Source organism: Pristis pectinata, chromosome 9 (genome assembly GCF_009764475.1).
Source record: "Pristis pectinata isolate sPriPec2 chromosome 9, sPriPec2.1.pri, whole genome shotgun sequence".
NCBI classification, from domain to species: domain Eukaryota; kingdom Metazoa; phylum Chordata; class Chondrichthyes; order Rhinopristiformes; family Pristidae; genus Pristis; species Pristis pectinata.
Genome location: NC_067413.1, coordinates 6,710,104 through 6,735,960, shown reverse-complemented (window position 1 = coordinate 6,735,960; position 25,857 = coordinate 6,710,104). Strand labels below are relative to the sequence as shown.

The 25,857-nt window shown below is 39.2% G+C and overlaps 1 protein-coding gene across 2 annotated transcripts in view; it reads left to right on the top strand.

Moving 5' to 3' along the window:
• Window positions 1–25,857, top strand: part of stk3 (serine/threonine kinase 3 (STE20 homolog, yeast)) — a 305,893-nt gene that overhangs the window by 251,393 nt on the left and 28,643 nt on the right. For both annotated transcript variants that reach the window (XM_052023496.1, XM_052023497.1), the window contains one exon: window positions 6,234–6,409. In XM_052023496.1, the coding sequence (XP_051879456.1) occupies window positions 6,234–6,409 (176 nt within the window). The remainder of the gene's footprint in view (window positions 1–6,233; window positions 6,410–25,857) is intronic.

Here is a 25,857-nt window from a genome sequence, read left to right as displayed (position 1 = left end):
TACCGAACATTGACCGATCAGTAATAGCGATTACCAACATTTTGGGTAACAAAATTCAAGATAACAGTAGCAAGATCCAAGAAGTGCTTTCAAAATTAACATGTTCTTGGACTTCTAAAGAAGGCTATAAACCATTCCATCTTCTGTCTCACTAACATGTGGTGTAACACTCAATTTTTAGTGACTTGGATGGCTCTTTTGTAATTATGGTTGAAATATCTGTTTCTATGTATGTCTTAAAGTTATAAAATTTGATCCTGGGACAGTGTTGGAATTACAGAAGAATGAGATAAAATGCCTATGCCATATTCATCTATATTGCCAAAGAACAGAAAAAAGTACAATACAACACATTTTAGAAGGCAGACTTGAAATCAAAGAATTAATTTCAGTGCTTAGTATTTGTTTTAGACGCTTCAGTATTGGTCTTGGTTTATTATTGTCACTTGTACCGAGGTACAGTGAAAAGCTTGTCTTACAAACTGATTGTACAGGTCAATTCATTACACAGTGCAGTTACATTGAGTCAGTACAGAGTGCATTGATGTAGTACAGGTAAAAACAATAACAGTACAGAGTAAAGTGTCACAGCTACAGAGAAAGTGCAGTGCAATAAGGTGCAAGGTCACAACAAGGTAGATCGTGAGGTCATAGTCCATCTCATTGTATAAGGGAACCGTTCAATAGTCTTATCACAGTGGTGTAGAAGCTGTCCTTGTCTGGTGGTACGTGCCTTCAGGCTCCTGTATCTTCTACCCGATGGAAGAGGAGAGAAGAGAGAATGTCCCAGGTGGGTGGGGTCTTTGATTATGCTGGCTGCTTCACCAAGACAACGAGAGGCAAAGACAGAGTCCAAGGAGGGGAGGCTGGTGTCTGTAATATGCTGGGCTGTGTCCACAACTCTCTGCAGTTTCTTGCGCTCCTGGGCAGAGCAGTTGCCGTACCAAGCCGTGATACATCCAGATAGATGTATCTGCAAATGAGTACGAACTTTGATGCAAATTTGATGCAAATGAGTAGCAACTTTGTTTTAAACGAGTTATTTACCTATCTCTGGGCATTTGCTTGGGTGAATGGCAACGTAATATAAGTTGCAGCAGTGATTTAATGAGTGAAACTGCACTGACGTAATTGACTTTAAAAAAAGATGCTGCTCAAAAGCACATGACACCTTTAAAAATTGGCTGGAAGGGCTGCCTTCCTGGATGTTATGTTTGAGCCACTAAGTTATTGGGAGCCCATTGCCCTACCAGAAATTCAGTGGGGTTCTGTTTACCTACTGGTCCCACACTAAATACTAGGGTAAACAAATGCAAATATTTTAAGCAAATCTTTCCCACCTGCCACTATGTTGCCCCTTTTATGAGAGAAGGGACGAGGACGGAGAATCTCTGCAGGACACTTTTCCACACTGTTCCTGGAGCTGAGAGGAAATTGGGTTGGAATATCAGCAGTTAAAATTGTCACAGAAAAATCAACTATTGGAAGACTCCTCAGTAGACTGCTGCTGCTTTATGTTTTGCTATAACCTGGATGTATACAGTTCATAAGAATCAATTTACACTGAAACAATGTAATCAGGATTAAGACTACCTCAATTATTTTATTGACGCAGCAGTTTTCCAGACATGTTGCCTTATCTAGGAAATAGTATTCGATGGAACAATTTTCTTTTCTCTCTTAAGCAAGAAAAAGAAGTAGACAGGTATAGGGAGAGAGTCCACTCCATAGGGCCTTGGTCGCTGGAGACAGTGATTAAATTTGGGAATGTATATGACTCCAAAATTAATGGAATTAGTGGTGCAACACAAAATAATCAGAAGATGCAGGGTTATATTTTGTCCACAATGAATCCCTTCACTGCACCTTCTGATGTCTGAAAATTCATTGTAGGTCTGTTTAAATATGACATTATCACTGGCTGAACAGGTTAATGTTTTTCTTTGCTCCCAAGGTCCAGAAGATAGCTGTCTTTATCTTTAACCTTGCTATTCGTTTCATATCTCTCCTTTGTCCTTGCTTACAGAGAAGCAAACAGTCTTCCCAAGATACTTCAAGCCATAAAAAAATCCCTGAAACGTTTCTTGCTTGTTCCAATTTAACAAAAAATAGTCCGGCAGTGCCTTCTGATCTTGGTCAGGTTTGCAAAGGCCCCTGGCACTAGTGATGTTTCAAGACAAACAGTCTATTCCTTGGTAGATTTTTGAACTCAAGTTTGTGTTGAATACACAAGTTATTCTTCAAGTTGTTTATTGTCATATGCATTAGTACGGTGAGGTACTTTACAATGAAAAACATCACAGGCACGTAGGTACAGACAACACACAGAATATAAATTATACAAGGTGGTGAAGAAAAAGAGAGAAAAAGACTGCAGTAACAAGACAATGCAAAGAAAAGACACAATCAGAGGTAGTGCAAGAATAGTGTGTAGTGTTAAATTGATAAGATAAGATATCTTTATTCGTCACATGTACATCGAAACACACAGTGAAATGCATCTTTTGCATAGAGTGTTCTGGGGACAGCCCGCAAGTGTTGCCATGCTTCCGGCGCCAACATAGTATGCCCATAACTTCCTAACCCGTACATCTTTGGAATGTGGGAGGAAACCGGAGCACCCGGAGGAAACCCATGCAGACACCCCACGGGGAGAACGTACAAACTCCTTACAGACAGTGGCGGGAATTGAACCCGGGTTGCTAGTGCTGTAATAACGTTACGCTAACCGCTACATTACCATGCCTGCCCTTGCTGAGGTGGGGTTAGGGTTGTGCAGGTCATTTCAAGAACCTGATGGTTGTAGGAAAGTAACTGTTCCTGAACCCGGTGGTGTGGGACTTGAGGCATCTGTACCTCCTGCCTGACAGTAGCAGCGAGAAGATGGCATGACCCGGATGGTGGGGATCCTTGATGATAGGTGCCACCTTCTTGAGGCAATGCCTCCTGCAGATGCTGTCAATGGTGGGGAGGGCTTTGCCCATGATGGACCAGGCTGTGTCCACTACTCTCCACACCCTCATTTGTTAGTTAAGCTTTTATATCTAAAATGCTATTTTACTGGTTGAAGGAGTACTTTGAAGATTTCCTGGACTGTGATCTAACTCCTTCTGACAACCCATTATCCACTACAATGTCCAGCCCATCTGTTCTAAAACCAAACCTGCCCTCGTGTTCATGGTCTGCCAAGCAGCAGCAATCTCCACCCTCGTATCCTTCCAACGCAAGGATGACTTACAGTAGGCACCTCAAAGCACTGAGAAGTCTTCACAACTTCCTCCATTTCCATTGGCAGAATGGATGAACTGGGGTTACATCACCAATATAGAGGCTCTGATTATGCTCAACGAGCCCTGGTGTGCAGGCCACATCGTCAGTGTGTCCAACTCTGGGCTAGCAAAATAGGAACTCTGTTCCAAGCTTTATTGTGACAAGTGATTTCCAGGAGGGCAGAGAAAATTATGCTACATCTTTAGTAACTCATAGGAATTCCTGGCCTGTGACTGCTCAAAATAGAGGAGGTACATTCAGGAAAGCATTGAGGACCTCCCGGGAGCACACACAAGCTTATACACAGAAATGGAGGGAGCACCCATTGTCTCAAACAACTTTCCCATTCTGTCAAGTACCATCTGCTCCACCTGTGATAGAAACTTCAAATCTTCTACAAGACTCTTTAAGCACGTCAGAATCAGAGTGGAAGCATGTCATCCTTAGCCTCAGTGGACTGGATAAGACCAAGAAGAAGAGGCTTTTATACCTACAATGTTCTGCAACTGTTCATTCTCCAAAACCACAGTCTAAAATCCTTCCATTTCCAAGCAAGCAATGTCCCTACGGTTCCAACTCCATACACCTTCCTTATTTCTGCCTAATGAGTAGGCACTAAACGTGTTCAAAATTCTTCACCTGCTTTGTCCATTTTGTCAGGCAAATTGATGCAAAAGCCTAGAGAAATTAAGTTTGTTCCTCTTCTTCTCCTGACATCTCTGTGAAAGGGAAGTTGCAAGCTGTGCCTGGCCAACCTTCTGAAGAATTTTGTAACACTCTTTAAGGATGAGAACTCAACTGAATGTAGCTTTCTGCCACGCCGGATAGCACTTTCAGGGCTTCTATATTATTCCAGCATGTTCATATATAGCAGACATTTATTGCTGGTTTTCTATTTTACTTGATGGTTTTTAAGCTTTTAAGAAATACTGCTTTCCTTGTAGTAAAATACAATTTTGTTTGTCAGTTTCAAACATTAAATAGAAAATTAAGTTGTTCCTGGCTGTGCACTGTGTGTGCCATCTCATGCTGTCATATCCAGTCTTTGGCACAGTTCTCAATTCCAAAGGGTAGTTTAATTTAGAGTAGAAGAGATTGTGTTTGTTATTGTGATCTTATAGTCTCTATGCTTTTACAAAATGGCTGCTGTGCCTTGGATTGGACTTGCTTTGCATTCTGTGGCAGAGGTTTAACACATCCACTAATGACCAGACTTAATGAAGAAACAGATGGTTGATATTAGCAGACTTTAAGAATTCACAAACTGGGAAACTACACAGGCATATAGTAGATAAAATTTAATGCAGAGAAGCCTGAAATTGTGAACTTTGCAAGGGAAAATAATGAAAAGCAACTTAAACTTAATGGAACAATTTTACTGGTGGGGCAGGAGTAGTGAGATCATGGGAGAATTCAAATGCACAAATCTTTGAAGGCAGTGGAAAAATTCCTGACCCATGAAGAGAAGTATGCCATAAGTTGCCTTTACTACTCTACCTATCTGCATTCCCAACTTTCAGGGAACTGTGGACATGAACCCCAAGGTCCTTCTGTTCATCAACATTCCTTAGTGCCCTGCCATTTACTGTATATGTCCTGCCCCTGTGTAGCTTCCCAAAATGCATGACCTTGGACTTGTCAGGATTAAATTCCATTTGCTAATGCTCTCCTCAACTTTCCATCTGATTTATATCCTACTGTAGCCTTAAATAACCTTCCTCACAATCCATAAATTCACCAATACGGGCTTAATATGGGCAAATGGGATTAGCATAGATAAGCATCATGGCAGGCATGGGTGAGTTGGGCCAAAGGGCTTGTTTCTATGCTGTACAACTGTATGACCCTATCCAAGTTGTTGATATATATAACAAACAAGGGTCCCATCACAGACTTCCAATCAGAAAAGGAACCTTCCACCACTACCCTCTGTCTCTTATCACCAAGCCAGTTTTGATTCCAGCTCACCTCAGATCCGTGTGGCTTAATGTTGTGGAGCAGCCTTGCTGGACCGTATCAGCTACCTTACTGAAGTCCATAGAGACAATGTTTACCACCCTGCCTTCATCAGTCTTCTTACCTTACCCTCTCAAAAACTCCCTCAAATTAGTGAGACAGGACTTTTCCCCACACAAAGCCATGCTGACTATCCTTAATCAGCCCCTGCCATTCCAAATGTACATAAATCCCTGAGGATTTTCTCCAATGATTTCCCTACCATTGATGTAAGACTCACCGGTCTGTAGTAATAACAATAATGAGTCCTGTAGTATAACAATAATGAATTTAAAAAGAACGTTGTCTTTAATGGTTTTTCTGAATTAGTTAAAATGATAATAATCTTGCAGCAATAACAATATTAAGTTTAAAAAGAATGTTTTTAATGACTTTACTGAATTAGTTGGAATGTCCTGCCAAATAACAGTAAGGGTTTCTGTTAGTGTATCCCATTATCTGTAATTTTAAAAAGTATTTCATGATATAATTTGGAATTCAGCTATTTGTAAGACGGTTTATTTCAACAAATAATCTTCACAATAAATACGTGCAATATGAATTTGACTATTTCTGTTCACTTTTCCATGAAAGCAGAATCGAGGGAAAGAATGAAAATAATTGCATTAATGAGATGCTTTTCTAGATTGTAGGATCTCCAATTTAGTAGTGTAATCAAGGCTGTTTGAACCCTGCTTTTGGGGTTTTAGTTAAACGTTCAACATTTCTGTATCTTTGCCTTATTTGCTTTGCTTTACACAGTATAGAATAAGTTTTAAAAATAGCATAAAATTGTCTTAAAAATTCAGATGCTGGAAATCTGAAATAAAAGCAAGAAGTTTAATAATGTTTTGCTTTCCACAGATGGTGCCTAACCAGCTGAGTGTTTGCAGCAAACTCTGTTTTATTATTATAACATAAAATGATTCTTTAGATGCTTAAAAATATGTTGCTATTTTTCCTTGTAGGGAATGATGCTTCAGAACAATTGCAAAGACCAGCATTTATGGATTATTTTGACAAGCAGGAGAAAAGTACTAAGCCTCTTGGAAATTGTAACCAGAATCTGCAGGAGCCTTTCCACAAATCAAGAAATCCTTTCCCTGATAATTGGAAGGTTCCACAAGATGGGGACTTTGATTTTGTAAGTAAAGATTTTCAATTCAGTAATATGTATTGTCTCCTCTACTGACAGGCAACATTTGATGTCGATTCCAAACGAGGTTGATCATAAAATATTCTGCTTATATGATGAGAATAAATGAGAGGAAAAATAGAAAATGGGTTCATATCACTCTTGTTAATACTGGATGTGGTTTGGCATTAGTAGTAGTCAAAAATGTTGTCTTTAGAATTTTGGTTTCCAAACCAGCTTTCTACCACAGCATTCCATCGTTCAGGTTTGAATCTCTTTTCACTTAATTGATAGAGATTGAGTGCCATGATTAGTGAATTAAATCATCAATGTCTCATGCAAATGCAGTGTTACTCGAAGGCAAACTAAGTGAGTCTTGATATTTTTAGCTGGGAATTCCTACGTTGCTTTCCAATGATATCAAAACTGGCTTCAAAGTTTGATTCAGGAATGGTTCTTTTTGATTATGAAAGGTGAGAGAGGGAAAGCAGGGAATTATAGACAGTTAGCCCAACATTAGTTTTGGGGAAACTACAAGAAACTGTAATTGAGGATAGAGTTACTGAATTCCTTGAAATATTAGTTGTTCAAATTGCCAGAATGGTTTGCAAGGGAAGGTCATGTCTGACAAACCTGACTGAATTTTTCGAAAGGTGGTGGAAAGAAATGTTCTTTTTATTCATTCATATGATTTGGGCATTGCTGGCAAGGCTGACATTCAGTACCCATTATTGAATTCCCTCGAGAAGAATGCACTGAGCTTCCTAGAAACACTGCATTTGTTTTGGTGAAGGGAGCCCTGGCAGTATTGGACAGAGTTCTAGGAAATTGACTGTGCAGTGATGAAGGATCAGTGACATTTTTAGCTTGGATGATGTAACTCAGAGGCAAACTTGCAGGTGGTATCATCCCTTACACCAGCTGCTGCTGTCCTTCCAAGCAGTTGTGGTTCTGGATTTGAGGGGGCGGTGGCTGTCAATCAAGCCGATTGCTTCGTCTGGAATGGTGTCATACATGAGTGGTGTTGGAGCTGCACTCACCTAGGCTCACACTGCTAGCCTCTGACAATGGAAAGGCATGGTTTCTGACCAGTTGCTGTAAGCAAAGTATTTATGAGCCTAGTTTAGTTCTGGTCACTGGAAATTCCCAGGAGGCTGATATTTATATGGACTTCCAGAAGGCTTTTGTTAAATTCCTTTCTGTGTTTCCTTATGGCATGAAAAAAGGCCATTCCATTTCAGCCCATTAAGCCCATGCTGGCTCATCAGAGCATTTCCATGCTCCCACTGATTTTCCTCAGAACCTATTTTCCTTACATTCCCTCCACGTTCTACCACCCACCTACACACAGTAGACAATTTATAGGGCCAATTAACCAACCAGCCTGCATGTCTTTGGGATGTGGGAGGAAACCAAAGTGCCCAGGGGAAACCCACAGTGTCACAGTGAGGACATGCAAACTCCCAACAGACAGCATCTGAGGTCACTGGAGCTGTGAGGTAGCAGCTCCATAGATGTACGGCGGAGAGCATTCTGACTGGTTGCATCACAGCCTGGTATGGAGGCTCCAATGCACAGGATCGCAAGAGGCTGCAGAGGGTTGTAGACTCAGTCAGCTCCATCATGGGCACAACCCTCCCCACCATCGAGAACATCTTCAAGAGGCAGTGCCTCAAGAAGGCGGCAACCATCACTAAGGACCTTGACCATCTGGGCCATGTCCTCTTCTCGATACTACCATTGGGAAACCAGAATCAGGTTTATTGTAACTATTTTACATGATATGAAATTTGTTGTTTTGCAGCAGCAGTACAGTGCAAAGACATAAAAACCTATAAATGACAAAATAAATAAATAATGCAAAAGAAAGGAAAATGAAGTAGTGTTCATGAACTGTTCAGAAATCTGATGACGGAGGGGAAGAAGCTACTCCTGAATCGTTGAGTGTGGGTCTTCCCCTCCGCCATCAGCCTTCTGAACAGTCTATGAAACCCATGAACACTATCTTGTTATTCCTGTTTTTTGCACTATTTATTTATTTTTGTAGTTCATAGTAATTTTATATCTTTGCACTGCACTGCTGCCGCAAAACAACAAATTTCACGTCACATGTCAGTGATAATAATTCTGATTCTACTAGCTGTGCTATTTCACCCCCTGTGCCAACCTGTGAGCTAAATCTGTGCCAATGAGCTAAAGTTGAAGCGTGTGGAATGGAGGGAAAATTATTGACTTGTCTAGGAAATAGGAAAAAGAAGGCTCAATCAATGAGGGAATATGGGTAGTTATTTATATTAGCACTATATGACTAATGGTGTCCCATAAAGCATTTTCAACTATTCAAAACATTCATAAAGAACTTAGAAGATAGTTAATAAGCAACATGTCCAATAGTGATACAAATATAGCCAGAGAACTGTGTAGATGGATCCATAACATTACAAGGACATTAATAGATTAAACAAAAGGACGACATTGTGGCAATTGGATTTCAATAAAGTTAAATCAACTTTAGACTGTAAACAATAGCACGCTATAGGTGAGAAACAGTGAATTTCCAGAGGAACAGAATAAACAAATAATTCTAATGTTGTGGACAGGTGGAGAAAATAATCAAAAAGGCTCATGTCTTGAGGACTGGAGTAGAAAGAATAATGTAATGCTGTTGCTATATAGAGCTGAGCTTTGATTTGACCACATCTGGAACACCATACCTTAGGAAGGGTGCTTTCCTCTTGAAAGGAGCATTATAGATTTGTCATAAGTCTGGGGTTGTATTCTCTGGAATTTAAGAATGGTATTTTAAGAAATGATTTTATTGCGTTCGCAAGACAGCAAGGAAACCTGACAGGGAAGATGGAGAGAGACTATTTCCACTGGTTGGGAAGTCTGGGAATCGGGAACATACTCTAAAATTCAGAGCCATACTTTTCAGGAATGAAGTTACAAAAGACTTCAACATCATAAGATGGTGGAAATTTGGTATTTTCTTCCAACTGTCTATTGAAGGTCAATGAGTTTCAGAAGGTTGGAGCATTACCCTGCACAGAGGAAGATGGTTGTGGTCATTGGAGGTCAATAGTCATAGCCCCATGGTATCTCTGCAGGAATTGCTCAGGGCAGTGTTCCAAATCCAAATATCACTCCTTCAACCACCAACACCCCATGGTTGTAATGTACACCACCTACAAAATGCACAGCAGTTACTCGCCTTGACTCCTCCAGCAGAACTTCCCAAGATGTTGTGAAACCACCACTTTTATCATACAGTACACCACTAATTTGATAGCTTTACTCCCATTTTTTCTTTACAAAATCAATGATTGATTTATTACAAATTATAATATTCTTGAGCCTCTTTTTGTCATTAATACTCCTGAACCTGTTGTTTAATGTTTTGTTTATCCTAAGTGTTTTCACAATTCATGCCAGTTGCTTTGAAGTCTTAGATCCATAACAAGTTCCTCTATGGTTTGCAGTTCAAGTTCAAGTTTATTGTCCTGGGCATCCATATAGGGGGTACACGTAAATGCCATGAGGATTTGCTTTTTGCAGCAACAGCACAGTACATTACAAACATGACAAACATAAGTTAACATAAATTTAAATTAACATAAATTATACGTAACTTATATGACAAAAAAATCATGACGTTAGTGCAATTTGAGAGAGAGAGAAAGGAATATCATCTGAAGTAGTGTTGGGGTTTTCCAAGTCAGTTCAAGAACCTGATGGTAGTGGGGAAAACGCTGTTGTTGACCATTGAGGTGTGGGTCTTCAGGCTCCTGTACCTCCTGCCTGATGGCAGCATCGAGAAGAGGGCATGGCCCGGATGGTGGGGGTCCGTGATGATGGATATCTCCTTCCTGAGACATCACCTCTTGTAGATGTCCTCGATGGTGGGGAGATCTGTACCCATGATGGAACTGGCTGAATCTCTGCATCCTCTTGCATCTCTGTGCATTGGAGTTTCCATACTCCTGAGGTGTTCATGCAGACGCTTCCTTTGCCCTGAATCCTGGCCTGCCCCTATTCTTCATTCTCCTTGCTTCAACCATCCTATCTGCCTTATCAGCAGAAATCAACCATTTCCTGTTTTGTCTTGCAGTTGAAATCACCTGTTATTTTTCTGCTGTTGGGAATTTAAACTTCCTTAGATCCATTGAGTGTAGAAGGAGCCAGTATTAAAACTGGGACGTGTCTAGGATGGACATCATCCAGTACCTCACTTTAACACAGGCACATTCCCAACATTTTATTCAATATTTTTAAAAATATTCAGGCCAGTTAGCAGTGTCTAGTGCATCCAAAGATGCCAGCAGAGATTGGGATCGCAACAATTTTCTGGTCTATTATTTGACTGAAGTAGTTTTGTGATAAGTGATTTGTGCATTTGACTATGTTTCAGAAATCATTACTTAGTGTATCTCACAAGGCATTTTATAAAACTGTTCCTTCATAGTTTCCAAAAGCAAATCTTTATAAAGCACACCATTAAAACTAAAGGGGCAATGAAGCATGCATGCAAAAGTGTTTAAAAGAGAGAACACGCAAAGATGTGGTGAGTGGTTATTTATCCAGGGCAAGATAAATGTAATGTTGTTTCCTCTAGTTACTGGTATTAAGGCAGTAATTCCTTTTGATCTCAATATAGACCAGACAGTAAATATTCATCATTAGTCACTAGCTCCAAATGTGCACATGGCACATTTCTTCCACTTCCAAAATTCTGTATCAAATTCCCGAAGCAGGGTATAATGTGCAGCTGCTTTTATACATGCATGTTTAGTATAAGTGGGAAGGATGCAATTTTACCCCCAGCTCTCTCTTTTGCATCAAACTGAATGATCAAACAGGTTTGAGAAACATGCTTTGTTTCAATATGTCCTCCCTCATCAGATGATTTATTATCCAGATTCTCAATATTCCTAGCATCATAAGTGAGTTAAGGGTAGTTTTGCATTATTGGCAACATCAAACTAATACTCTTCCTTAATCCTTTAACAAAGCAGATCATCTGCTTGTTATATCAGCACAAACCTGAGCAACATCATCCAAACCAGTCAAATAGATCAGGGAGATTTACATCCAAAGCCTCAAAGGCTGATGTTTTCCATGATGTTTTCCTCCAGTTAGGTTTCAGTTCTCTCAGATGAGACTCCATAGTCAAAGGTTGACATTGAGAGATTCTATCAATTGTACTGGTCCAAGAAGATTTTTTTAGCTGTATGTGCATGACTAGATATGTTTTAAAATTGCTTTCATTTGAAAACTATCTAATTTTCTCTCCACTAACAAAAACAAATAAATGGTTCCTTCCAGCTTTTTAAAAAGTTTTTAAAGTCATTTACAGATGGAGGATTAGGAACTTCTACCAAAAAAACCCACAATATTGGCAATAGCACCAATCTTAGTTGTCGTAATGGAACTGGATGTGACTACTCATCGATTTATCGTATTGATGGAAATAAGTTATATGATTATATCTGATTGGGCTAGTTGACTGAAAATTTTGCTTTTGGCATTATGTAAACACTTTAGTCCAAATCTACTCAAATATACAATGTCCGCTTGTAAAATAGAGATCTGTGTGATTCAGATATATAAATTAAAAAGATGATGAATGCTCTTAAAGATAATGATAGTTTGAGCGAGCTAGGGATTTTCTCTTTGGAGCGAAGGAGGATGAGAGGTGACTTGATAGAGGTGTACAAGATGATAAGAGGCATAGATCGAGTGGACAGTCAGAGACTTTTTCCCAGGGCGAAAATGGCTAACATGAGGGGGCATAATTTTAAGGTGACTGGAGGAAGGTATAAGGGGGATGTCAGAGGTAAGTTTTTTTACACAGAGAACGGTGGGTGCGTGGAACGCACTGCCGGCAGAAGTTGTGGGGGCAGATCCGTTAGGGACATTTACGAGACTCTTAGATAAGCATATGAATGATAGAAAAATGGAGGGCTATGTGGGAGGGAAGGGTTAGATCGATCTTAGAGCAGGATAAAATGTTGGCACAACCTGAAGGGCCTGTACTGCGCTGTAATGTTCTATGTTCTAAACTTTTTTTTTAGCTTCTTGGAGAAATTAATTAATAAAGATCTTGGTCCTTTATTTGGTCGTGAGCTAGTGTTATATATTTATTTATGGGATGTGGGTATTCCTGGTAAGGCCAACATTTATTACCTATTCCTGGTTCCCATTCAATAAATGTAGTTAATGAGAAATGTTGCAGCACATGCATTAGGTGTTTGAAGTTTGTAATTTAAATCACATAGTGTTTTGCTCTTTGCACTATGTTTGCTTCAACGTTGAACTAGTAGTTGATCTATTCTGATAGAAATTGCTAATTTCTCCATTTTGGAAGGCATGTATGTGTACTTATGGTTGGACATTTTTTTTTGCTGTTCAAGTTGAGTTATTCCTTGGTTGCCTGCAGGCTGAATCTATGTAGTATTCCCTTGGAGTTGCTCCTTGGTTGCCTGTAGGCTAAGTCTATGTAGTATTCCCTTGGATAGGATTCACAGATTCCAGTCATGGTGGTAGGTCCACTTGTTCGACAAAGCCAAGATATATTTACACAGCTGTTTTAAGATAGCTGAAGGTCTCAGGGCAGTTCACAGGAGTATTATTCAACAGAATTTGACACAAGGCGAAAGAACAGGTGACTAAATACAGGACTGGGCCAATGTGAAGTATTGCCAGAGCAACAGAAGGGATGTGAATGTGAATGGAAGAAGCAGAAAGACAGTCTGTGGGAGAACAGCAAGGAACAGCAAGGGAAAGGGAACACTATAGGAAGGTAAATAGAATGACTGATGAGCTTAAATAAGCTAATTAGCACCGTTGAAGGAACAGAATGATCTGGATGTATTTCTGCAAGTATCATAGAAAGTAGCAGGCCATTTTGAGAGATTGATACTAAAGCATGTAGAATCCTGGGATTCATAATTAGAGGCATAGGGTGTAATGTCACGAACCAGCAACAAAAGAAACACACTGAGCATGATTCAGTGTTAAAAACTATTTTATTAATCACTACTTATGATAATACGTAAAATAAAAGTAAAAATGTTAGTATGTTAGAATTCAAAAATGTTAAACCTCAAACGTTAACCCCAAAACTAAACTCTTTGTGTGTGTGTGTGTGTGTGTGGCAAAGTCCAAAACTCCCAGTTCTGGAATGGTTCTTAAAGTTCAGTTCCGCAAGCCATAAGGTGAAACATGAGCAAGGGCTTCTTCAACAACCACCGTTGTCTGAAGATAAGACTTAGACGTAGAGAAACATAGAGAGAGTAAATACGAACTCCAAATGTTCCACGATGGAACCCAAACGACACTCCAGTGTTTACTCGGTAGTGACTTCCTCACCCCGAAAAGCATCCGAACCGTGGTCGTCCACACACAAATACCTGTTTCCTTCTACAGGTCAGCAACAAAGTGAACTCCACCGGATTACTTCCAACTTCCATACATGGATTTCTGTGGCAAACACAGTTATTGTTTCTCATCCATCGAGAGAGAACACTAGCAGGCTGGTGTCTCTCTCCCTTCTCTCTCTCTTCTTCTCCTTCTGACTTCTTCAACAACGTCATTACGTCCTTTATCTTCTATTGACGTAAGCACGCCCCACACACACATACACACACACTCTCTCTCTTAAAGGGACTTTCACTGAGTCCGTAACAGTAAAGTATGGAGGTTTTGTTGAACCTTTACAAAACAGTAGTTAGGTCATAATTGGATGATTGTGTCCAATACCAAGCATCATTTTTTGGGAAGATGTTTAAAGTTCCAGAGAGGATGCAGAAAAGATTTACTAGGATAATTCCAGATGAGAGATTTCAGCTGCAAAGTTAAATGAGGAATCTGGATTGCTTGGAACAAAGAAAGTTGCGAGGAGATTTGATTAAGGTGTATACGATCAAGAAGAATCAATCAGGGTTTTTAAAAAGGGAATCAGATAGACATTTGAGAGAGGACTTGCAAAGCTGTGAGGAAAGGGCAGGGGGAATGAGACTGATGGGATTGCTCTTTTAGGAACTGGCAGAGACTGATGGGCCGATCGGCTCATCATTCACATAACAGTTCTATGTTTGACCGAAGAGATACTCTGTAAAGCCTCTGCTGGAATGAAAGTAACTGTGACTGAACATGGACTTCAGCACAATATAATTCGCATAATAGAGTAAGGTTAAAGACTAAATGGAATACAGACTAGGTCAGGAGGTATATTCTGGAAACGTCTTTTCAACTGATGGAAGCTATAAATAGCTAACTACTCTTTCAAAATAGAGTTTGTGCATTACTAATTGTTTTGTTTGCCTTTCTGGAGGCTCATTACTGCTTGTTTGTGAAAGTTGTAGGGAATTTTTACTTAGGTTTTACACAAACTGCTCTTAGTAAGATGTGTTGGGGGTTTAAGTATATTCCATTTAATTCTCTTTAAATGATGAACCTGGCATTTTTGTGGCCTCTGCACTTACCGTCATAGTCAGAATAAAACCTAATTGTATGGTAATTACAAGCAAAAACCCGGATCCTTGCACTGAGCAACATATTTTGCTGATGCAATGATGCTCCTACCCCATCACTTCATCAAAAATTGTCTTTTAAGGCTAATCAATTTTTCATTTTAGTCTTTTATATGGAGCTAAACTTCATGGAATTCAGGTGATATGTTCAGACAAAGGGTCTTCAACCTGAAACGTTAGCTCTGTTTCCCTTCTTACAGACATCGACCTGCTGAGTATTTCTAGCATTTTCTATTTTAATTTTATATGTCCAGTAATGAATTTCCTTTCAAGGTTCAATTTCAGTAACTCTAGTAAATGTGAATGATGTTTTGGTTATAATTTGACAGTTTTACAATTGGAGCTAATATGGATACTCGTCAGTTGTCTGTCAACACCATACTGTTCTACAAGATTAGTGAGTGCTTAACACTGCATTTTCTAAAGCACGGTGATCTTCACATTACAGAACGTTATTTAACTTCTATTTTTTAACTCTACCTGACTGTAGTTTAGATTCAGTTAGAATATTTCTCTTTAAAATTATGCAATATTTATAATTAAATATGAACATACAACTATTCCTGAATTCATGAAGGGAATGCATTCTGAAAAATGTTTTGTTAAACAAAATTTTGTAAATGGAAAGTGCTGGGCCAAATACATTGTGGGTATTTTGTATTCCCAGGGGCAGAGAATGGGGCACTATTTAAAAATATGTACCCCAAAGAGTCAATGGCATTAGAGCAAAAAATTATAAATGAAACATACGTATTTCAAGGGATATCTGTAGTTCAGTCCATGTGAGCTTACAATCACTTGTCATTTTATTCACTTGTGACAGAAATGATGAAACCTATACAGAGTTAGAACAACAGGGAATCTCTGTGATACCTCTGCCATGTGCAGTTTATCTGTAGTTGAAATTTCAATCCCCATTCCCAAAGCTTATAACTGTAAATAATTTAGCTATACGTTTGCTGTCCATACCTTTTGTGGATTTGAATATTGATATCATACTTGATATTTTTTTCTTCAGTTCAATTATATAAATTTCTGCAAAGGTTCCAGAGTTCTGGCTTTCTTCTCAATCCCATTGCGTTAGTAAGTGCTGTTGGAACAGGAGTGATGGAGTGGAGGGTGTGAGATGAAATATTTAACACAAATCCATCATCTAGTTTACTATTAGTATGGCAAGAGCTCTTCCCTATCTATGATCATGATCTCACTACTAACCACTGAGTTTACATCCCACTGAAGATAACATGAAAAAAAACCAAAAGAAAATCCAAATAATAGAATATGAAGAAAAAAAACACATCAAAAAATGCAAATTCTGTGAGAAATGCAAATACGAAGCATGACAGAAACAGAAGGATATTCAGAAGATTAGATCTGCAACCACTAACAAGAAGATGACGTAGGTTGCTATCTTTGGAAACATCCATGGAGTTAAACTGCAATCAACCTTAGCAGTGAGTGAGTCAGAGATGGTACTGTTCTCCCACTGCTTCTTCAGCCATCTCCCTCATTAGCAAGCAGAATTATTCAATTGAAAATACTTACAAATATTCTGTATTTTCTTTGAAGCATCTCTACTGGATAGTCTAAGCCAAATCAATTAAAATTGTGCTTTATGGGTAGGATAGCTCCTTACAGTACATCTGCAGTAATCATCAAAATCCTGTACAAGGTGGGAAGCTCCAAATAGTATTACAGGTCTTGAAATGAAATATTACATTGAACATTTCAAATCTTTACTGATAATAACATGTGGAATATGACTACTTAACTCATTTTGTGTAGAGAGATATGGTAAAAAGAATTGGTGAAATAACCTTACAGTTGTTTTGGATATAATACTTATTTTAATATTTGTGGGTCTTCCAATGGCTCCAGCTTGTGACCTAAGTGATGTAGATCATAGACTGGACACTCTTCTTTCAATGCACATTGCTAGTTTATTATCACCAGTGAAGAAGGAAGTTCTGCTGTTGTTTTGCTTTTGCTCATTGTGGAACTCAGCTTTTGAAGTGGGAGCAAAAAAATCATTGGATCCTGCCTTGGCAATATGAGTTTGTAGTTGCTATTAGAAAAAACCTGTTGTCAGAACTCTCAGCAGAAAGGTAGACCACACTTATAGCATCCTAGCAGTAGTATTTTGACAGAAAATATCGATTATATACTTTTCTCAGATATTTAGATTGCCAGCTACCCTGTTACTCAGGATTCACAATTCCTCTGTTGCTGCATGTTAGAACATAACATTCATGAAAAGAAGCATCAGGCATCTCTTTGAATTAAAAGTAATTAATATGAATGTTGTGAGTTACAATTTTACATAAAGTAGTAGAAAAGGAATATTGTACATCACTGCTAGTTATTGTGATATCAATGTACAATGTCAGCTGTGGTTCAGTTGGTAGCATTCTCACCTCTGAGTAGAAAGTTGTGGGTTCACAATCTAAAAAACTAAAACAAAAGCTGACACCAGCTGTATACATCCAGACTCAAGAACAGTTTCTTCCCCATTGCTATCAGGCTTCTAAACCAATCACCTCTTTCACATCCCCTTCCCGGTGGTGCTGCCACGTTCTCAGACTCCTAGCTCTACCTCTCTCCGTTATCTTGCTACTGTCACTTCTTTTTGTGCTATTCAAATTGCACTACAGTCTTGGCACCATCCTGCTGTTTTGTGCTCATCATTGTATTTATTGTTGTATTTATTATTTCCATGCATGCTGTTTAATCTGGGAGCTTCACGCGAACAAGGAATTTCACTGTACCCTTGTGTATATGACAAACTAATCTAATCTAAGCACTGTCAGTGATCCTATAATTCAAATGTCAGATGGCTGAACATAAAAGATCCCCTAGTGTTTCTTTCAGTTTCCTGGTATCTTCAAGATACTTATCCCTCAATCTTCATCCCTAAAATTAGATTCTCTGGTGATTATTCTATTTCTTTTTGTGGGATCTAGCTGTGTACAAATTGGCAGCCATGATTAGTACATTACAACAATGCCTATTTCAAGTAAGGTGCTTAGGGAAAACCGGAAGCACTGAAAAGTGCTACAGAAATGCAAGTCTGTGTCTTTCAGACATCAGTATTGGTGATTCTTGTAGATTTTTGTAGTTCATAGCTTCCTCTTGCCCAAATAGTTTGGCCATAGCTGGTCATTTTTATCTATCTGAATCCCAAAATGTGCAAATAAACCAATAAATAGTTTGGAATTAGTTAATTGCACATTTCCAAGCATATTTAGTACAGATAAAAATGAAAACAATTGAATGGTAACAGTAGTTACATGAATTGTGCTTTTTCTGTCCAAGTCAGCTATGTGGTGTTAATTTCACATAAAGCTTAAACACTGGCAATTTTACTTTCTTTTGCTGCTTCAGAATTTTCAATAGAAGTGAAAGTTTGGCAGGTTTTCTGGTTATTTGGTGACCAGTTACCTGAGGCAATAATGGACTGGGAACCAATGGAACAGTGATCAAGGTTGAGCATGTTGCAGTTTAACTTGCAGGTAGCAGAGTTTTAAGTTTGTCGAGGGCCAGAGCCTGGCCAGAGAGCATGGGAGCAAAATTAAAATTCGAAACAAAAACCAGCTGGTCTAAGGTGCATGGAGCATGATTGTATTATGGAGGTTATCTTTTTTTGTGTGCTGTAGAGGCTCTAGGACCAGGAGCTCAGCTCAAGGACAAATAAGATGCTGATACTGCAACAGGCTGATTTTACCCGAGACACTGGGCAGCGAGATGGAAGTGGCCACAAGGGAGAAGGGGTCAAAGACAATTATATTGGTCTTTACAGTGTCTCGTACTGTCAGTACAAGATATTCACAGCTTTTTTGATTTTTATTCAGCGATCTATGAGATGCTGTCCCTGGAGAGTGACTGCTATGATATACCTCTGCATCAAATACTGCAGCCAAGCTCGAAGAATTCCATATGTGGAAGCTACTGGGAGTTTTATTCTAATACAGGGTCAGAAACATGTGAATAATTATTATTCTCCTTGGAACTACAGTTTTTACATTGGAGTTTAAGCTTTACTCGGTGATAAGGATGCAATTGTGTTCAGAACTCCACCATCTAAATTGCTTCTTGGATTAAGTGGACAGATGCTATAATAGCATTGAGATCCTTGCTGTTGTATCAATAAAAGACTGAGGAATAGGGATGCAGGAAGAACATTGGAACAGATAGCAAAAATCAATTGAATTTAAGTCAGTAAGGGTTAACTCCACATTGGCTCTCATTAGGAATGAGATTTACGCCACACTTTAACAGGAATGTGGATGCCTTTAAAGGAGCTTTACATGCAGCAGCAAGAATGATTCAATTTTAAATGGGATGAACTGTGAAGAAAGATAAGAAAAACTGAACTTTCACAATCTAAAGGAAACCTAGAGAGTTGACTTCAGAATGTTACTGTAACTCCTTTAATGAAGTCCCTTATTAACACTTAAAGTCAGTCGGTAGAAGAAATATACTTGAATTTTAGCAATAACAGTTTGAAACTGATCTAGGGGACACTTAAAGATCCTTGTACAAGAGTCACAGAAAGTAAACATGGAGGTCCAAGGGATTTGCAGTATGAAAGTAAGAGCTTTGATAAGATCATGCTTTGAGTAAATTACAGATTTTTTGTCCTTTTACCCAAGGAAGGATATGCTTGTTTTAGAGAGGGTTCGAAAAATAGAGACACAAGAGACTGCTAATGCTGGAATCTGTAGCAACAAACAAGATGCTGGAGGAACTCAGCAGGTCAGACAGCATCTGTGGAGGGAAATGGACAGTCAACACCTTTCATCCTGACTGAAAGGTAGCCAGTGTGAAAAGATGAAGTGAAGGGGTGGAGCTAGATCTGGCAAGCGATAGGTGGATCCAGGTGAGGAGGGGTGATAGGCAGATGGAAGAGGGAAGAGTGGAACCAGTGACAGAGGCTGGGAGGTGATAGGTGCAGGAGACAAGGGGCTGCAGATGATGGAATCTGATAGGAAAGGAAGCTGGAGCATGGAATCAAGTGAGGCAGGTGGGGAGGGCAGATGGGAACAGTGGGGGGAGCTTAACCACTGGAAGGAGTGTGTGGGTGATGGGCAGATAGAATGGGTGGAGGAGGGGAAAGAAACAGGGTGATGGGGGCTGGTTTGAATGTAGGAAGAACTGGGTGGATCAGGAGGAGAGAGAAGGGGAGTTGGGGGGGGTGGGGGAGTAGTTCTTGTATTTATTTCTAGGATGAGAAGATTGTCCTAAGAGGAGAAATTGAATAGAATGGGACTATGATCTCAGTAGAAGGATTGATACGGTCTCAAACTTATAAAATTCTTAAAAGGTTAGACAGAGGCTGAGAGGCTTTTCTCTGGATGGAGAGTCAGGAACTAGTGCCCAGAAATTGGATTTCATAGTTATTCTATAGCCTAAACGCTGTGTGTAATACCCAATCAGGTGACCCCCAAAAATTGGGGTAACTAGTGGATAATGAATTCTTAGGATGATTTTCATTCTGAATCAAGAGCAAGGCTCTTATTTGCAGATTTCTGGATGTTAGCAGCCTGCAGGGTTTGCAGCTACTGTGCCATTACCATGCTGACTACATGAAGGCAGATTATTTCTTAAAGAACACTCCACGGCAGCAGAAAAGGTTAACATGGTGGTGAGAGAAAATGGAAGATGGTAGGTAGAGGGGGGATGTAGCACTATCCTGCAACCAGCCTCTATGGGATGATCTGGACCACTGGCCTTCTGTGCTCCAAGTGAACCCAGGCCACTGAATGGTCTGGACACCAAGAGGCCAATGATCACAATGTCTTGCACTGGAGTGTGATCTTTGTCTGAGATGCTTGTAGGGAAAAATAAAGCACAGAAAATTGAATTTAATGTTCCAGTAGGAAACCTTTAGTTTATGTTTCTATGCCAACTTGCTGCAGGCTTTGCTCCATGTTTTATAATGAGTGAAAACTGCAGATCGCTGTTCGTTAGATAACGTCATTATAAACGTATCTGATACCAGACAAACGTCACTTGCATTAAAGTGAATCACACCCAGCCCAGTTTCCCAGTAGTTGCCAATCAACCTGGAGTGAATGCTGGCATGGTCTAATGTGCTCAAAGCTTCTTTGCACATTAAAGTCATAAACAATTTCAGAAGAATCAGTCACAGGATATCAGGTCAGATATTTAGAACTGAATTTTGGAGAAATTTCCTTGTTAAGAAAAATGAATCTTTAAAATTACATACCGCAGAAGGCTGTGCTCAGTGAAGCAGTATATTCAAGATTCAAATAGGTAGGTTTTTGAGGATTAAGGGACATCAAGGAATATGTGGTATTGAACAGTGAAACAGACTGGAGAAGTAGAATGACCCACTCCTCTCAATGTTTCCATGTAACCTTATGACATAGAATGAGGCCATTAAGCCCATCATGTCCATGCCAGCTCACATTAGCAATCCCATTACCCCCAATAATTTCCTCTGTAACTATTCTCCTAATATTCCTAATTAATTACCCCCAGATTCCTCCTCCCACTCCATTCTTCTCCAGCAGAGAAGAGATGCCCAACTAGCAAGGAGCTGCAGGTCAAATTCAGATTTAGATTGATTTATTGTCATATACACCAGGGTGCGGTGAAATTTCTTGCTTGCCTGAAGCTCACAGAGTAAACAGTATACATGGTAATAGTAAATACAACAATAAATACAGCAACAAGTGCAAAACAACAGAAAGGTGCAAAGATTGTCGTGCAGTCTAAAGTAGTGCAAAAAGAAATGCTAAAGTGACTGTAATGGAATAACCGAGAGAGGTAGAATTAAGGGTTCAAGAATGTGGCAGCACCACTGGGAAGAAGGTGTGAAAGAGGTGATTGGTTCAGAAGTCTGACAGCAGTGGGAAAGAAGCTGTTCTGAAGTCTGGTCGTCTGGGCTTTCAAGCTCTTGTATCTTCTCCAGAAGGTGGATGAAAGAAAAGGGAATGGTCCAGGGTGGGAGGCATCCTTAACGTTACTATTAGCCTTCCTGAAGCAACGCACTGTGGAGATGGACTGGCTGGAAGGAAGTGACGAGCCTGTGATGGACTGGGCAGTGTTTTGCCCTCTCTGCAGGTGCTAGAAATTTGGAGAAAAAACAGAGTGGTAGAACTATTCAGCAGATCAGGCAGCATCTGTGGAGAGGGAAACCTAGCTAATGTTACAGATCAATGATCTTTCATCATTAATTCTGTTTCTCTTTCCACTGTATGATCTGCTAGGCATTTCCAGCATGCCCTGCTTTTATTTCAAATTTCTTGGATTTGCACATTCCTCCACGTATTTATCCCTGACTTCTTTAGACCCATCATTGGCAGCTATGTCAATGTCTAGGTCCTAACTTTGAATTTCCCTTCCTAAATTTTTCTGTCTCTCCAACTCTCCTCCTCGAAACTCCATCACATTCACCTCTGACCAATGTTTTATTTGGCTCTTTTAATATTGCCTTTGGCTCAGTGTCAGCTTTATCTGATTGCACTCCTCTGAATTGTCTCAGGCATTTTTCTTTTTGAGGGCCCAAGTTATTGTTCTGGTATCTATAAGCTGACACCTGAATTTTATTACTTTTGATATGTAATGCCCATTGTAGTTACTTTATCGTATCATCATAAGCTATTCACAAAGCACAATCAAATACTTAGTAGCAAGGAAAATGCAGGATATTGAAATTCTTTGCAAAGGATGAGCAGTGTGCTAAAGGGTATATAAGATAAATTATTAAACATATTATTATAGTTAAGGTGTAAGCTTGAATGAGTTTCCCTGTTGGTGTTCACCTCTAATTTACAGATTGAAAGTCTTCACTGCTTGTTAAGGCAAAAAATTGTTTTATAGGAGATTAATAACAATATAAGAAGCCAGTTTATTTGTAATTGTTATGAATAGCTTAACCCTTTGCTGACCATCCATTTGGAAGAACAAGTAGGATTCCCTGTCCACCTTCAATGTAAGAATCAAAGTGATACCAGTTAGTTCAGATTCCCTCATGCAATTGAGCATTCACATATACCAACCCACTCACAAAACTGACATTCTGAGCTCTATCATAAGAGAAGATTACCAGGTGGACAGAGAAAAATATTCAAGGATAAGCTCAAAGAAGCTTAAAATGATGCCATGGAATATCCTGCATTCTCCTGCAAGGACAGACCGATTCTCAATTTAATTCTTGAAAAAGTGCAACGTTCCCACCTTTGGCCCATGACCACTGAAAGTGGAGAAGGAGCATTCGAGATGGTATTGAGAACCTCAGGACCATGCATTGGCAGCACACAGAAGCCCCGCACAGGCGGTGGAAGGAGTGCATCACCTCACAAACTACTCCCCCCAACCCCTCCTCTTACAGCCATCCCATCAGCCACCTTCAGACCCATCTGTGGAAGAATCTACTGTGCATACATTTGCCTCATTAGCCATCTCAGAACCTACAAAATGAAGTGGAAGCTAGACATCCTTAATCCCAAGGGATTGCCTAGGAAGAATAGCAGCCCATCATTATACCTTATTTACAGCTTGATGAATTATTTCATATCAAATGTTAACCCTGTATGTACTCTGACCAGAAAGAAAAACTTCTATAAAGATGAAAATGTTTATTTTTTCTTGTACTAAAGTTCACAAAAGATTTAATTGAGGTGTATAAAGTTATGGGAGCCTAGATGTGTGAAGAAGAATTTATTAAGTTGATCTACCCTTGTGAGAGAATGTAACAAATCCATGGCAGCATTTTGGATGTCTAGGCTAATATTAACTCCTCAATAAACATAACTAAAACCAGATATTTTGGTCATTATATATATTATGATAGTTATGGTGTGATCTTGAATGAGTTTCTCTGTCAGTGTTCTAGTTTACACATTGAAATCCTTCACTGCTAATTAATGTGAAAAGTTGCTTGTGGTGTGGGGGGAGTGGGTTGTTAATAAGAGTATATGAAGCCAACTTACTTGCAATACTTACGAGTAAATTAAACCCTCTCTTTCCATTCTGACCCATCTTAACTTCCATTGCACTTGCATCAAGATGGCTCTGTTATCCTGTTCTGTCCCCAGCATTTTATTCTTGCTCTCAAAGTACGGTTCTTAAGAGTTGCATATTATATGTCCTAAAGCTAAAAGATGGCCCAAACACCCTCACTCATTTGCCAGTGAGTTTCAAGATACTGTATTTAATTGTAAATAAAATCAGAATGCCATGCTCTATGTATAATCATACTTGCTACTCCAGAAAACTAACAAAAGTGAATTGACAAATGGCATCATGTCCAAAAGACTACTGATATATGGACAATATCAAAACTTGAAAATAAGTAGTTTATTTCATAGCCTCTTCAAATTAAGTGGAAAATGTTATGAATACAGTCCTTCAGTTGCATTGGAGGGAAAAACAACATTAAGTAGCTGAAAGCTGGGGCAACTCTCTCTGTGTTGCTCCAGATTCCAGCATCTGCAGTCTCTTGTGCACCATTAAGCAGCTGAAAGTTTGGGGGGACATATTCAAAGGATTAAATATTCAAAAAGACTTAAAAGTTCCAGAAAATATTTGGTCATGCTCCCCAGAAAATGACTTTTTACAGTTAGTGATATATTCTCAATCATTTTAACCACATTCATATATTATAACCTAGCAACTGTTGGGCTTAAAAATGTAAAACTAAGTAGCACTTGAATTTTTTCCTGAATCACTTCCCCATTCCCTGTCATGAACTTCTCCCCCTTTCCCTGCCCACTACTACCTCGATTGCAACCGAACAGTTCAATCCTCGAGGCTCTCAGGTTTGCTGTAAATGGGGACTTTTCCAAGTGAATTGATCACAGTTGCTCCTCATTAAATGCAGGTGTGTTAAGATTCAGTGAGCATTCACAACCCAAGGGAAAAGCGCCCTTTCTTTTTCATGTGGCCATTTTGATATTACTTTTCACATAATTCAAAAGTTCGCAAACTGACCAACTCTTTCAGAGCATTGGCATGGAAATAATGAGCCATATGGGTTTCCTCTGCTGTAGGATTTTATTGTGTGACACAAGATAACCCTGAACATCAGAAAGGTTACCTGCTCCCCACTCATAGCCATTCCTCTAAGGATACTTATTCGTGTTGAGTGGGAAGAACTGTTAGTGAGCTCGTAACTTGCTGTTTAAAAGCAGTAGGGGGCATCACTTTGTAATATGGCAAATGCAGTTAGTTTTCTCTGCGTTCTCTTTCCATTAAAACACTCGTTAAATAAATCATAATGTTTTCACCTACTTTACAGTCTCTTTATTTCGCTGTGTGCTACTGGGTTAGCCTGCTACCCAACCATTATACACTTCACACTTCAAAATAACACTCGCTTTATGGTGAAATGAATTATGCTAAATGTGCTATCATTTATTAGGATTTGTGATAATTTTCCCCAGATAAATAGTTCTATTAATTTAGTTCAGCAAAATGGATTTGCTAGAATGACACTAGCCAGAGGATATGTTTAACTACGTGCTCTAGCCAAGTAAATCTGTCTTGTCAGCCAGAGTTTGACTTACTGAAGTTATTCTTTCAGCTGACTAAGCGGTTTGTCAAATATTTTATTTAGCAAAAATGACATCTCCAGGAACATGATAAACTGCAATAATTGAAAAACACAACTTTGCCAATGAGTTGACTGCATGATTAAAAGAAATTTTGACATTTTATATGCAAACTTTAAAAAGTGATCTCATACATTGATGATGTGGCAGGTGTAATGGGATATGTAGCGGGGTTGGGGTTGAGTTTTTTTGACACTGTTATTTTTTTCTTCTTGATAAATTAGAACTTGCACAGAACTTTTATTTTTTTTAATATAAATTATGATTTATAGCAGATAAATGCCTAGAAATTTGTCCCTATTTGGTACGGCTAAACACACTAAATAAATGCATCAGTGTGAATGACTGT